Source organism: Terrapene carolina, unplaced genomic scaffold (assembly GCF_002925995.2).
Source record: "Terrapene carolina triunguis isolate 2854851 unplaced genomic scaffold, T_m_triunguis-2.0 Scaffold58, whole genome shotgun sequence".
Lineage (NCBI taxonomy): Eukaryota > Metazoa > Chordata > Testudines > Emydidae > Terrapene > Terrapene triunguis.
Genome location: NW_020664409.1, coordinates 64,936,167 through 64,951,168, shown reverse-complemented (window position 1 = coordinate 64,951,168; position 15,002 = coordinate 64,936,167). Strand labels below are relative to the sequence as shown.

Genomic DNA, 15,002 nt, shown 5'->3' with positions numbered 1-15,002 from the left:
TGGATAGACAATATGAAAGGACAATACGGTGGATAGACAGTATGATGAATAGACTTGTTTGTTCGAACCAACCTGTACCAGGAGAAAGACAACACCCTAATGCATAGAGGGGCTGTACCTCAGTGCGTTCAATGATGCATAACCTGTTTGTACCTGTGTATAAGAATGCATCCCTGAGTGAACGTCTTTGTCTGGCCTAGGGGGCAGTGGCAAATCCCGCCCCTGACTGAGCCGGTCCATTGTCAGGGAGCACATATGTACTAGCAGAACTGTAGACATCTGATCCGGGGAGCTAGAGACTGTGTTTCGTTTGACAATAAACCTGGCCGGGTGCCTTCATACCTTATTAGAGTCTGTGGTCATTGGGCAGTACGCTCGAGATCTGCTGTGCCAGCGATCTGCGCAGAGCTGGGACAGCACACAGGGGGAACACACGCACACAGCTGACTGTTATCATCATTGAACGGAGCAGAGCACCACACTGGTAGCGTCTGACGACAATTACTTTACATAGTGTTGATATTGGCCAAACATATCAAATGTGGGTGAATGAATTTAGGCACCTAAATCCATATTTAGGCACCAAAATAAAAGTGGCTGCATTTTCAGAAATGCAGAGCTCTCATTGGCTCCCACTCAAATTTCTCTTCAGATTTCTCTCTATAAATCCCTATTCAAGTCTGAGTTCAGGTTGGCATCAAGTTCGGACTACCTTAGAAAGAGCCCCTTTCTACTGGCCAGCTTCCTCTCCACTCCAGCCACATCCAAAAGGAAGGAAAAGCTGTACATTTACATTGGAGCATAATGAGGCCAATCCATGTGCCAAGTATTACAGTTCCTATCTGGATAGGATGAGCACTTGGAGAGTGTGACAGACCTGAAATTCTGGATGTGTCACTAGTCGATCATTATTGTCCAAGAGGAACAGAATAGAATCAAATTCAGTGCAAAGAAAATACATAGCCAAAGTTAGAGACACCATTTTGACAGCTTGGGTACAGCCACAGAGGGATAGTACAGAAGCATGTTGACCCCAAATAGGCAGATCCTGCTTGAGTTGTGTAAGGGTGGGGAGTAATTTTGTTGTTTATCACTGACTGCAAGGGCAGAAGGGGGGGAAAGGATGCAAAGAGCCCTTCCCTCTACACCACACACCTGTGTATGATGCAGACAGATCATGGCCTTTGACTGCAATGAGAGCTGGGAATTGGGGCCAGCTAGCATTATAGGCAGATGAGGTTTGTTCTAATGTGACCATAGTCTCACCTCCTGCATTCCAGCCAAGGGAGGAATTAATGTCTTTCAAAATTACAATAGATGCTGCTTGGGCAGGGCACCTCCTCCCCATCCACAACATATTGCTGACTTGTGCGAGGCATAATTCTGTCCCAGACGTTGTCTCATTAAAATGCCCATCTACTTAATCTGGGAGGAACCCGTATAAAGTTGCAATCTGATAGTGTTATGTGTGGGCTGTATTGGGTAAGAGAGAAGAACTTCCTTTCCCCTAATTAATTATATGTCTAGAGAAATGGCCAAACTCTCTGTACACCAGACTCCTTGTAGGTGTGAGGTGGGTCAGCACCTACTGGAGCCTTGCAAAATTGTCCAAAAATATTAACAGCACAAACAAAATCTACTCACCTGCCCTTTAGCAGTGAAAAAGCTAATAGCATTCAACTAGGTCAGGGGTAGGCAACCTATGGCGCGCGTGCCAAAGGCAGCACGCGAGCTGATTTTCAGTGGCACTCACACTGCCCGGGTCCTGGCCACCGGTCGGGAGGCTCTGCATTTTAATTTAATTTTAAATGAAGTTTCTTAAACATTTTAAAAACCTTATTTACTTTACATACAACAATAGTTTAGTTATATATTATAGACTTATAAAAAGAGACCTTCTAAAAATGTTAAAATGTAAAACGAAACCTTAAATTAGAGTGAATAAATGAAAACTCAGCACACCACTTCTGAAAGGTTGCCGACCCCTGTACTAGGCCATCAAAAAAAGTTACTCACCTTTCCTGCTTCATGAGTAAGAAGAATTTTGCAAGGCTGACTGTTTCTATTTCCTTATTGTGTTTGGGTGGTACTCTGTTGCCAGCTGTGTAGTCACTGGGCTAACAAGATGAAACATGAGACCCTGGTTACACAGCTGATGTGGGGTACGCCTTACTCAGTTCAAAAGGTACTATGATACTACATCGAGAATTGTGAAGCTATGTGTGACCCTTGACATTTGCATGTCAATACTCTTGCTATACTTTAGTTTACAGATATTTCAGTAGTGTCTGAGCTCTGGGAAGTGGGTTTTATATATATGTAGGGTCCTACCAAATTCACAGCTGTGAAAAATGCAACACGGACTGTGAAATCTGGTCTCCCCTGTGAAATCTGTTTGTGTACTTTTACCCTATACTCTACAGATTTCACGGGGAGACCAGCATTTTCTCAAACTAGGGGTCCCAACCCAAAAGGGGGTTGCAAGGTTATTGAAGGATGGTCATGGTATTGCCACCCTTACTTCTGCGCTGCCTTCAGAGCAGGTGCCCAGCAGCAGTGCAGTGCAGAAGGTGGCAATACCATACCATGCCATCCTTACTTCTGCACTGCTGCTGGCAGTGGCGCTGCCTTCAGAGCTGGGCGGCAAGAGAGTGGCAGCTGCTGGCTGAGGGCCCCGCTCTGAAGGCAGCAGTGCAGAAGTAAGGGTAGCAATACCATACCATGCCATCCTTACTTCTGCACTGCTGCTGGCAATGGCGCTGCCTTCAGAGCTGGGCTCCTGGCCAGCAGCCACTGCTCTCCAGCTGCCCAGCTCTGAGGCAGCGCCACCACCAGCAGCAGCAGTACAGAAGTATGGGTCGCAATACCACAACCTCTCCCACAACCCTCTTTTGGGTCAGGACCCCTACAGTTACAATGCCATTACATTTCAGATTTAAATGTCTGAAATAACGAAATTTATTATATTTTAAATCCTATGACCGTGAAATTGACCAAAATAGAATGGGAATTTGATAGGGCCCAATCTATAAGCAGTTTGCTAAGATTTAAGTCAAAATAAGGTTGCTCTAACCCCGTGCCCAGCAAAGTCTCCCTGGTATCTGCAAACCACGCTACATGCTTTCTATCTCACCAACAATATCCGGGAATCAAAGCTTGGTGTCCCATTCTGCCCTTGGATATGTGCACCATATCTAGGCAGAGTTTTGCCCTTAGGTGGCAGGTTTCCCAAAGCTGCAAGTGGCAGAAGAATATACAAAATGATCCTCAGGACCTATATTTGCTGTATATACAGTAATATGTATTTATGTGCAACCTAAAGAAATGACTTCTTAAGTGTCACCTTGAGACTCATTTGAGTGATCAAAAATCACACCTGAAAGTTTTCATCTTTGGTCCACAGCTAGAGAAAATTTGGCTTTTTTTGTTCTGTTTTGGCTTTTTTGTCCTGTCAAGAATCTAGTCAGAAAATTCAAACTTTAAATTGTAAGGTGTAAACTTAGGGATTGCAGTGAATGCAATTTAAATTCCACCCTAGCACTAGTCATCAAAAGGTATGCATGCTCCTCCGCCCAGCTGCCTTTCTATTATAGTAGGGGCCAGATTCTGCCCGCATACAATGGCTCCAAATGCAGTATGGCTGCACAAATGTAGGTGGGAGTATAGCTTGGCAAAATTGCCAAAATCAATGGTTGAGATTTTCAAAACCAAATAGGGGATTTAACCTTGCAACACCAATTGAAACTAATGAAAATTGTGTGGCTACATCCCCTAAGCAGTCAGCTTGGCAATCTCAACTGACACCATTTAAAAAAAAATTAATGCATTTTAATTTGATCATTTGATTAAACTTTTTTTCAGTAAGAAAGGCCTCTCTCCTGCAATAGCTACACCAGGCAAATTCCTGTACCCCTGCAGAGTCCCTGTGAAGTCTCTGAGACTCTGCATGGCCACCAGTGCAGATCTGATTACCCATAGCAGCCCTTAGCCCAGAGGTGTAGTAGAAAACTGTAATTAGCCAACCGATTAATTTAAAAAGCATTCTGTGTCACATTTTATGATACGGTCAAGGCTTGGTCAAAAGGCAGTTCCATTAATTATTCCAATGGAGAAATAAAAGTTATGCCTTCAAAATTATTCCCTATTTATTTGGGAGGGGAAATGTTATACTGGTAAATGGTGAGACCTTGCTGAGATAATCTCTAGTCAGTTTCCTTGTTAGGAACAGAATCAGACTCTAAAGAACTTGAAAGATGAAAAACCCGGTGGGCCTGATGCTGGGGGACCTCACCCAATATTAATGTCGATGGGAGTTCACAGTCCGCAGCATCTCAAAGGCAGAGCTCAGCATCTTGCAGGACTGGACCCTAAGGGTTAACTATTCTTATCCCCTATTAGAAGTACCACATTTTTCAGTTTTTACTGAGCCCACAATCATCAGTTTTTTCAGCACTCTGGCTCTGGCCAGGAGGCTCCTTCCTTCCCCCACTGCCTCTGGCTGGGCTGGCACCCCAGGAAAGCCCAAGACCCTCCAGTCCAGGGTACTAGCCAGGAGAAGCCAAGCCCTGCATGTGCCAATGCCAGACTATCATTTCCCACAGACATTGATGTGCTCCTAATTTAATACATACCCCATTGTTAAGCTAACACGTCCTACTTCCTAGGTGACCATGTACTTTAACCCAGGGATCGGCAATCTTTGGCACATGGCCCATCAGGGAAATCCGCTGGCGGGCCGGGCTGGTTTGTTTACCTGCAGCGTCCACAGGTTCGGCCGATCGCAGCTCCCACTGGCCACGATTCACCGTTCCAGGCCAATGGGAGCTGCAGGAAGCGGCACGGCTGAAGGATGACACTGCAGGTAAACAAACCGTCCCGGCCCACCAGCAGATTTCCCTGATGGGCTGTGTGCCAAAGATTGCCGATCCCTGATTGAGCCCATCCAATGGTCATCTTCATATTAACTCTACCAGAAACAAATAATGGATTAATTTATTTGGGTATAAAATAAAGGGTTTTAAATAAAGGATCAGAGCACAGGTCCATCAAATGTAGGGTGACCAGACGTCCCGTTTTTAAAGGAATAGTCCCGTATTTAAGCCCTCCTACAGGTGTTCCGACTTTTTCTTAAAAATGGGCAAATTGTCCCATATTTTTTGCTTCCCCCCATCAGCCTCCCTGCTCGCCAGCCTCCTGCCCACCAGCAGTGAGTGGGGAGGTCCAGTGGCTGACAATGTGGGTGGGTGTGCAAGGCTGGTGGTGGGGCGGAGCTGCAGCACACGGGGCCGGCCGCTCCTCCTTCTGGTCCATCAGCACAGCCCCCGCTGCATGCTGGCTCTCGGCCAGCAGGGCCCCGCCCCCTGTCCTGTTTCTGGCCAGCGCTGGCTGCACACTATGGCAGCTGATAAGTACGGGCAGGCGCCAGGTGGCGTCCGGTTACATGTCGCCTCTGCTACCCACCCATCAGCCCTTTACATGCTCCTCTTGCTGTACTCTCCTTGTTTTGCCCCACTGTTACTCCATATCCCCCCCGGCGGGGCATGTCCCGCTCCCAGCCCTGTGCGGAGAACCAGCCCCTGGTCTGAGCGCTCAGCTCACCAGCAGCCTGGCCAGGAGGCTCCTTCCTTCCCCCACTGCCTCTGGCTGGGCTGGCACCCCAGGAAAGCCCAAGACCCTCCAGTCCAGGGTACTAGCCAGGAGAAGCCAAGCCCTGCATGTGCCAATGCCTCGCACAGCGCTGGCACAGGGAAGCTTCTTGGTCCTTCAGCTAAGCTCTGGAGTGGGGGGCAGGGCGGGGAAGTGATTTCCAGACTGTTCCTGCCCCAGACCTGCTGGCTCCACAGCAACCCCCCCGGGCAGGGGCTTAGCACCCTCTTCACCCGCCCGACCCCCCACCACTCTGAGTCCTGCCCCCAGGGAGTGGGGGCTGTTCTGTCCCCTAGGCACCCTCCTCTGCTGAGCCACCTCTCTGGCTGGTTCGCTGAAGCCCCAGCAGTCAGGTTCCCTGGGCCCTGGTGCACAATGTGTCCTTAGGGCTTAACCCTTTCCTGCCCACGCTGTAGCCCGGGGACCGGAGGGGGCTGGGTTATGTCGGTGACCAGCAGCAGCCTGGAGATGGTAGTTGCCTTTTGACACTGTGCGGGCAGGAAGGGACAAGCTGCTTCCAGCCATGGGGGTAAGGGGGAGGAAGAGATGAACTCTGCAAAGACACAGGCCAGGTCATCCCTTCCCCCTCTCCTCCTCCCCTGCGGCTGGAAGCAGCTCCCGTCCCTTCCCTCCTGTACAGTTCTGAAAGGCTGCTGCTGGCCACGTTCTGGTGTGAACCCTGGCAGAAACGGGGGGGGGAGGGGGAGATGTGACCCCTTGTGCCCCCCCCCACAGAACAGTGCGTCTGGAACTCATTTCCCCTTTAGCCTGACAAAGCTGAGATTTGTTAACCTTCTGGGTACGTTCATCTATTTTAATGTGCTTGTTTGCACAAAGTGGGATGAGGAAAGGTTCTGACTATTATGGGATTACTACGTTATGTACTGAGTTTATTTTATCAGTATAAAGGCCATGTTTTAAAATGACTTGGGCAATCGAGTCCTTTTATCGTATTAAGGATATCTGTCCTTTTGCTATGGTTTTTAATAACTGTACAATGCCTAAAGGATTGATAGGTGATTTAGTAAATGTAAATTTAAAAAATCCATTACTACTACACATATTGTGGTCGCGCCTGGAGCCCCAGCCCCGGACCAGGACCTCATTGGGCTAGACACTGTACAAACACAGAACAAAAAAAGGGCTTTAACTACCTCCTCTTGCCATCTTTCTGAAATAAGAGCGAGCCTAATGGACCTTACCATTCTCCTTTCTGTGGGCCCAAACTACAAACCTGTTCTGGTAAAACTGTCCTTCCTTCTGCAGATTTTATGCATATGGGAAAAAAACACACAGAATCAGGCCTACTCTATTCTTAAAAAAACTAACAAAACTGGACCACAGCAAATGACCTCTCCCTCCAAAATACTGAAAACACCAATTCACTTTGGGCTATATTCTGTCACCCTTATTCACAACAAGTTGCACTTTTTCTCTGTGGATAGTCCCTTATAAGATGTGTCTTCCACATTCTTATTTATTTTGTGGCTTTGATTTAATTTCTGAGCTAACTAAACAGTTATTAATTTTCAGAGATTCTTGAATCAAAATCAGTTACTTAGTGACAGACAAGTAGAACACTATAGAATCTGTCCTGAATTTTGTCTAAAATGCTGTAGCTGAGTGACAGCAAATCTAGATAATATTTTAAACTTATTCATCACATTTATATTTACTGACTAACTTTAAAAGCAATAACATTGTTTAACAATCTAATGAAGTTTTGGATACCAGTGCATAGCATCTATGCTGAAAACACTGTCTAAACTTAATTTTTCCATTTGTAACAAATTTATTAGGCTCATCTTCATTATTCATAATAATATGCAAATAGGCATGGCATTGATCCAGTGTGTGCATAGTCAAGAGACTGATGATTTGTGTATATGGCTAGAGGAATTTATTTGTGCATACAAGACTTGCCGACCCTGCCAGAGTTAATGATTTTAGCTTCTCCATTATACTTTCCTTAGGAAAAATATATATTTATATGAATTATTCAGCTGTATGTTGAATTGGCCAGCATTTTGTCCATGTCTCTTTTTAAGATTTCATGTCAGTTATTAGTGAAGTTTCCTATGTAGTTCTGATGACAAAAGCTGCTCGCTGCTTTTTACATGCCTAAACAATTTTAAACATAATTGTTCCTTTGATCTTCAAGCACCCTTTTTCTTGGTTTTCTCTTCTGCCTTAAGGTCTTTTGCTATGCATCTGGAATTGAAAGCTGATAACATTTCTGCTGCTGTCAAGTTGGCTCCTTTCATTATCAATCTGTCTCCATCAGCTGTAAAGGCAAGATCCTAAGTTTTAGAGGTGATAAAGTTATAAGAAACAATTTAGCATACAGTCAAACTAAAATCGGTGTAAACACTCAGTTCATTCAGTTTACTTAAAAATATTCAGTGATTTCATATACCCATTACCATTGAATCTGTGCGCATACCATACATTAAGAGCAAGGAACACATTAAAGTTAACTGCCCACAACAACAAAAACAGCCTCCATCCCTGAACTGCCTCATCCAAACATAAGGAAAAGCTCCCCAGATATGATCTAGTTTCAGAACAGATGTGTTACTAAAGTAGTTCACACTATTCTCTGAAGGTCAGCAAATTTGGACTCTAAGGGTATGTCTACACTAGAAAGGTAAGTCGACCTATATTATGTCGACTTACAGCCACTGCTGTAATTACTGTAGCGGTACAGTTCCACACTACCCTCCTTGGGTCTGTGGTGTGTGTCCTCACCAGAAGCACTTCCACTGACCTAAGAGGGGTAGTGTACAGAGCTGAGAGACCAGTCTCTCAGCTCTGCTGGCAGCTCCCTACCGGGAGCCCGGCTGCCCCACAGACTTCCAGTGGGTTGCCCTCCCTCCACTCGGGTGGGGGGTGGGGGGGGAGGGGAGAGGGAAGCTGCCCGGGGCTTCTCGCCCCGGCTTGCAGCCCGGAGCAGGGTCCAGTCACCCAGGCTTCTCACCACGGCTCCCAGCCAGGAGCAGAGTCCATTCTCACCCCAGCTCCCAGGCGGGAGCGGAGTCCAGCCGCCCAGCTCTCCAGGGGAGTGGGGGGAAGCTGGACTCTAGTTGCTTGCTTTCTTGCCAGTTTCACGGCTCCTGCCAACAGCTGATGTAAGTAACGCAGTCTCTACCCTTACATTGCATCGCCCTATCTACACCGATGTAAGCCTTATGCCTCTCGTGCAGGTGGAGTTATAACGGTGTAGTAGGGCACTTAGGCTATGTCTACACTTACCAGAAATCAATGCTGATGTGATCGATGAAGCGGGGGTCAATTTAGCGGGTCTGGTAAAGTCCTACTAAATCGATCACAGAGCGCTCTCCGGTCGACTCCAGTACTCCACCGGAACGAGAAAAGTAAGGTAAATCGACAGGGGAGCGTCTCCCATCAATGCAGCACGGTGTAGACACCACAGTAAGTCAACCTAAGCTACGTCGATTCAAGTTACATTATTCATGTAACTAGAGTGGCACAACTTAGGTTGACTTACCGCGGTAGTGTAGACAAGGCCTTACATCGGCAGGAGGAAGGCTGTTGTATAGAGACTGACATAATTAGGTCGACATAAGCTGCCTTACATTGACCTGTGTATATAGACCAGCCCTAAGGGAGTGGATTCCACATCTGAAAGAGACAAGGTGGGTGAGGTAATATCTTTTAGTGGACCAACTTCTATTGGTGAGAGAGACAAGCTTTCTCACCAACAGAAGTTGGTCCAATAAAAGATATTACCTCACCCACTTTGTCTCTCTAGTATCCCGAGACCAACAAACTACAACTATACTATATATTGTGTATAGTCAGTTTCAGTTTCCCCTGAAGAGGAAGCAAGTTAATCAGTTTACCCTGTTCGTGTGTGTCTTTAATACAGAAACAGGTAAGAACAAACATTTTAAAAATTAGGAAAATTTCATTTTAAAACCTAAAAATTGTCAGGGAGAACTAGGAACAAAATGTAGTGCCTAAAACTAATTGTAACTAAATTTCAAAGTGACTAGATTTTTCAAGTTGACAGTATCCCGCAACAAAACTATAGCAAGCCCAGCAGCATAATACACTGTCTTGTGCAGTTTCCAAGTTCAGGTCATAGAATCATAGAATCATAGAATATCAGGGTTGGAAGGGACCTCGGGAGGTCATCTAGTCCAACCCCCTGCTCAAAGCAGGACCAATCCCCAGACAGAGGTCCTGTGTTTGCAGGCTGCAAGGGCTGGAAATGCTTCCTTGGCAACATGCTCAGCACCTTGGGAAAGTGAAAAATTGAGAGCAGTAGTTCCTGGCATCAGTAAATTAATCCCTTTTGGCAGAGGCTCTGCACAGCATTGAGCTTCATCATCTAGTATACCCAGGCAAGAGATAAAGATGAGAAATAAACGAGGAAGGAAATACTGTAAAGACACTGAAAAATATATATGTTTGACATATCAAAGCTAAATCTTTGCAGTGTTCGCTAGAAATGGCAGCTGACCCGATTAAAATATGAAAGTTTAAAGGAAAACAAATAGATAATCATTAGTGAAGGAAAAATCTTAATGGGCTGGGTTCTCTGCTGGACCTCTTAGAAGGCAGCAGAACAGAAGGTAAAGCTCAGGAGAGAGGAGAACAAAGGTGGATTAAAGTGATTTGTGAAATGCCTCAAATCTGGGCTGCGCCGGGGTTGACGGAAACCTCCAGTATAAGTTAGAGGAGCCCACAGAGCTGGCTGCACATCTCATAGACCCATTTCTGCAAACATTTATACATGTGAGTAGTCCCACTAAGGTGGGACAGCTCATATGACCAAGTTACTCAACTGCATAAGTAGCTGCAGGATCAGACCTTAAGTTCTCAAGACTGAGAAATCTATGACTCCAATATTACAAGTGAGATGCTCAGAGGTGGGCAAAAACAACAAGGAGTCTGGTGGCACCTTAAAGACTAACAGATTTATTTGGGCATAAGCTTTCGTGGGTAAAAACCTCACTTCTTCGGATGCAAGAGGTGGACAGGTATCTGTGGCAGCATGGAGCCACACTGACTTCAACACGGCTCTGCACAGGTACAAGGGTCCACTTGCAGACCTCTCATTTAAGTATTGGAGCTTTATGTTTGTAATGAAATCAATCTCTTTTTTTTTGTAGCATTCCCTTTCTTCCCAGTTCTAAATCCAGTAGACGGAATTTTTTATGATTTCCTTCCATATCCATTAACCTGACTAATTCCATCCTACTTTTGCTCAAAAACATGTTTGTACAACACCTAGCACAATATGGTTCTGATCCATAACTGGGATGTCAGTACAAATACAAATTACAGGAAACAATCTCAAATATCTTCCAGTGTGAGTCTTAAAGGCTACGTTCCCTTTAAGATGAATGATAAACTCCTTACCAAACATGATGTCTACAACTGGTTCAGATCCATCATGTCTTACATCTGTTGTCACTACACAGTTGATATTGGAGGCACGAGCTTTTTTACTGTTTACATGTTCAAGAAATATTCTGAAAAGATTTAAGAAATATAGATTAAGTAAGAATATACTGAACATATTGCTGCAATTAATTTACATAGTTTGATGTTGCTAGCTAACCAAAATACAAACCAATTAGGATTTATATTTACTGCCCCAGTTCTACAAGGAGTTCCATAAGTGCAGACTCGATTGCATGATCATTTTAACAGATTATTATTACAACGAAATTTTAAAATCCAATTTGCTTTTCACTATTTTGTTTACTTTCTGCATTTCTTTTTGATTGATTGCATTATCCCAGCTATCAATCAAATCAGTTTTATTTTTCTTTATAACTAATTTTACTTTCAGGTTGTCAATGTTTCAGTGTTTGGAGTCCAGAGAAATGTTTATTTTGTTTAAATATCTGTTTCTATTGGATTTTTTCCCCAACTCCATGGTAACATGTCTAATGATTTGCTGAAGTTTGTGTAATTTGTTTTTCAACATTTAAATTTTGGCCAAAGTTCAATTAATAGGGTCCCTTTGAAGCCAGGACAGTCACCTGCAGGAGTCAGGAAGGGATTCCCTGCACACACACCAATGTATTCTGTTGTGGGTTATTTTTATTGCCTTCCTCTGAAGCATCAGCGATGGCAACAGCTGGAGATATGACATTGGAAAGGGTGGGCCAGAGCTCTTAGGTGGCATCGAGCATTCTCTCTCTCTCAAGGTGCTTGGCTGGCTGGTTCTTGCTCATATACTCAGGGTCTACCTCATCACCATATATGGGGTGAGGAAGGAATTTTCTCTCAGGTCAGATTGGCAGTGACCTTGGTTGTGTTTCACCTTCCTCTGTAGTGCGTGGGTGGTGGCGGCGGTGACCTGTAATATACAGGTCAGACTAGATGATCTGGTTGTCCCTTCTAGCCTTAACCTCTATTACTATGTGTGTATGCACATGCACGCATGCGGGTGTGTGTAAAATAACTCCTCAAATCTGCTCCAAATTTGCGTTTTATGTTCCTGTAGTGAAGTAGTTATGGAAAAAGCACAATTATTTGAACTTCAGGCAATTGATTACCAAAGAACATCAGCATTGTGTTTTTCCTCACTATTTGTAAGTATTGTAACACTAATAACTAGGGCCCTACCAATTTCACAGCCATGAAAAACACGTCACGGACCATGAAATAAGCCATTCCTCGCAATGGGGGCGGGCTGGGGGGGACAACTAGAGCCACCTCTGGGAGCCTCCCCCTGCTGCAGGATGCTCTGGAACTGGGCAGCAGCCCCAGAGCGTTCCTGCAGCTGGAGGAGGCTTGTGGAGTTGGATCCGATCTTCCCTGTGCTGCTGGGAGCATCCCAGCAAAGGGGGCTCCTAGCTGATAGTCCAGGCAGGGCTGGGGCAGGACAGAACTTGCTCTTTCCCTGCAGGGGTGCTCTTGGGTATCTCTCCTGGCTGCAGATAGCTCCACACCCCCTCCTCCCCACTCTGTCCAGCTCTGAAGGCAGCACAGAAGTGAAGGTGGCAACCCCATGACCCTCCCCCCCAAACAGGTTTGCAACCCTCCCACACATTCCCTTTTGGGGTCGGGACCCCCACCATGAAATTTCAGATTTAAAAATCTAACAACGTAAAATTTACCAATTTTCAAATCCTATGGTCATGAAATTGACCATAATGGACCGAGAATTTGGTAGGGCCGTACTAATAACAAAGGCCCTAATCTTACAGCTGACGCCACATGGGCTGACCCTTGCACTCACATGGATCCTCAATGACTTTAGGATTGGGGCCTCTGTGCTTAGCATAGTAAAGTTAAGCAAATGTGTGTTTGCAGGCCTTAGTAAGTACCTCTACACTTTGAGCTGGAGGTGCAAATTCTAGCTCCAGGAGACTTAACCCGTGCTAGCTCTGACTGAGCTATTGTGCTAAAAATAGAGTGTAGCTGTGGCAGCAGGAAAGGCTACCCACCCACTACATGCTTAGTGTCTCAGACTACATAGTGTGGCTAGCTCCATCCCCTCTACTGCTACACTCTATTTTTAGCATGCTAGCTCAGTCCCAGCTCCAGCAGATATGTCCCCTCAAGTTGGAATTTACACTTTCCAGCTCATAGTGTAGAGTAGACATACCCAAAGACACAGAAGCAGAAGACAGACTAGTTGTATTTCAACCCATCTTCTGATCATTTGTTACAGTATATCTTTCCTGCGGAACTTCGTTACGATACCTTTCTTCTCTGAAAAGCCAATAAAAAATGGCACCTTTCTATTAAAGAATTGCCTCCTCAGTGTTCAGACATATATCTGCTTACTGATAGTAAATCATATCATCTTATTGTAGTGACAGTAATTTTCACTGCTGCATTTTACTCTCATCAATGTAGTAAAGACAGCACATCCGAGGAGGAACTAGATTCTATTCCTTCTTTTACAGCATCAACAATTGTTTGCTAAATTCATGTAAATTATATTTGTGCAAATCGAGTGAACACATCTGTACAGGTGTCACCAAACCAGTAGTCTGAAAACAATGGGGTTGCATAGATCTTGCTGGGATCTTAACGTGGTCAACTCTCACGATATTTGATATTTTAACTTAAATATAAGAATGGCCATACTGAGTCAGGCCAATGGTCCACCTAACCCAATATCCTGTCATCCAACAGTGACCAATGCCAGATGCTTCAAAGGGAATGAACAGAACAGAGCAATTATCAAGTGATCCATCCCATCCTCCAGTCCCAGTATCTGGCAATCAAAGGCTTGGGGGGGAGGGGGGAAGGGCTGCTCCCCGTGAGAAGGGGATGGGGGGGGGGGGATGGGCTGCTCCCCATGAGCAAAGGATGGGGGGATGGGCTGCTCCCTGTGAGCGAGATATAGGGGGGACGGGCTGCTCCCCGTGAGAAGGGGATTGAGGGAATGGGCTGCTCCCCGTGAGTGGGGTATAGGGGGGACGGGCTGCTCCCCGTGAGAAAGGGATGGGCGGGGACGGGCTGCTCCCCGTGAGTGGGGTATCGGGGGACGGGCTGCTCCCCGTGTGGAGGCGGAATGGGAGGGGGGGTGTCTGGCCGCCCTCCCGAGCTCTCCTCACCGCGTGGTTTCTACGTTGGTCTGGAAAGGGCAGAACCGGACCATGACGCTCTTCACGTGCCTCAGCGCCACCGCGGCCTTGGGCACCGCCATCTTCCCCTTGCTCCGCCTGGGACTACAATTCCCAGAAGCCCCTTCGCCAAGGCGGGACGCAGAGCGCTGGCGGTGCGCATAGCTCTGTGGGAAATGTAGTGCTCGGCGGGAGGGGCTGCGCAGCCGGAGCCCCTAGCGGTGCTGCTCCGCTGGTGCCTGGGCTTGTGCCCTAGGAGTACATCCAGCCTGGCCCCCTCCCTTGGGCCTGGGAGCTAAGCGCCGGGTCGCGCCTCTCCCGCTGGGGGATGATAGAGTTTGCTGCTGGGTCTGCTCAGATGAGCAGTTTTCACTCATTTAAAGAAATGATCCCCGTCTTCAGAACGGGCTCCGATTTTGCCCTGGGAGCAGTAGGGTGACCAGACAGCAAGTGTGAAAAATCGGGACGGGGTGGGGGGTAATAGGAGCCTATATAAAAAAAAGATCCAAAAATCGGGACTGTCCCTATAAAATCAGGCCATCTGGTCACCGTAGCAGTCGGACGGGGTGCGGGGGAGTGTATGCCCGTAACGCCCCACCAGGTATCGTTCATTACAGTGCAGTGCAATGAACAGAAATGAGTGAAGGGCAGGACACCCCCTGGCCTCCTCAAAGCTTTCAAAAGACAAAGAGCAAAGATTCGAGTTCAGGGCAATTGTTAGGAAATTTGATTCTTTTCATGTTAACATTTTTATTTGATTCTTTTTTTCTTCATCAAACTTATCAAACAGCAGGA

At 46.2% G+C, this 15,002-nt stretch overlaps 1 protein-coding gene across 1 annotated transcript; it reads right to left on the bottom strand.

Annotated features, from left to right (window-relative positions):
- Positions 1-7,531: 7,531 nt before the first annotated feature.
- Positions 7,532-14,301, bottom strand: MRPL53 (mitochondrial ribosomal protein L53). Its single transcript, XM_024199880.3, has 3 exons — positions 14,199-14,301; positions 11,035-11,147; positions 7,532-7,930 (listed from the first exon to the last, which is right to left on the bottom strand). The coding sequence occupies exons 1-3, from the start codon at positions 14,288-14,290 to the stop codon at positions 7,803-7,805; spliced, it is 333 nt and encodes a 110-aa protein (XP_024055648.1). The 5' UTR covers positions 14,291-14,301; the 3' UTR covers positions 7,532-7,802.
- Between the last annotated feature and the right edge of the window lie 701 nt (positions 14,302-15,002).

Bases quoted from the DNA above. Each gene is read 5' to 3' on its own strand.
- MRPL53 (XM_024199880.3), bottom strand. From the start codon at position 14,290: ATGGCGGTGCCCAAGGCCGCGGTGGCGCTGAGGCACGTGAAGAGCGTC. The intron at 11,148-14,198 runs GTGAGGAGAGCT...AAATCTTTTCAG, and splicing joins ACCAACGTAGAAACCACGCG to AATATTTCTTGAACATGTAA. The intron at 7,931-11,034 runs GTAAGGAGTTTA...TTGCCTTTACAG, and splicing joins AGTTGTAGACATCATGTTTG to CTGATGGAGACAGATTGATA.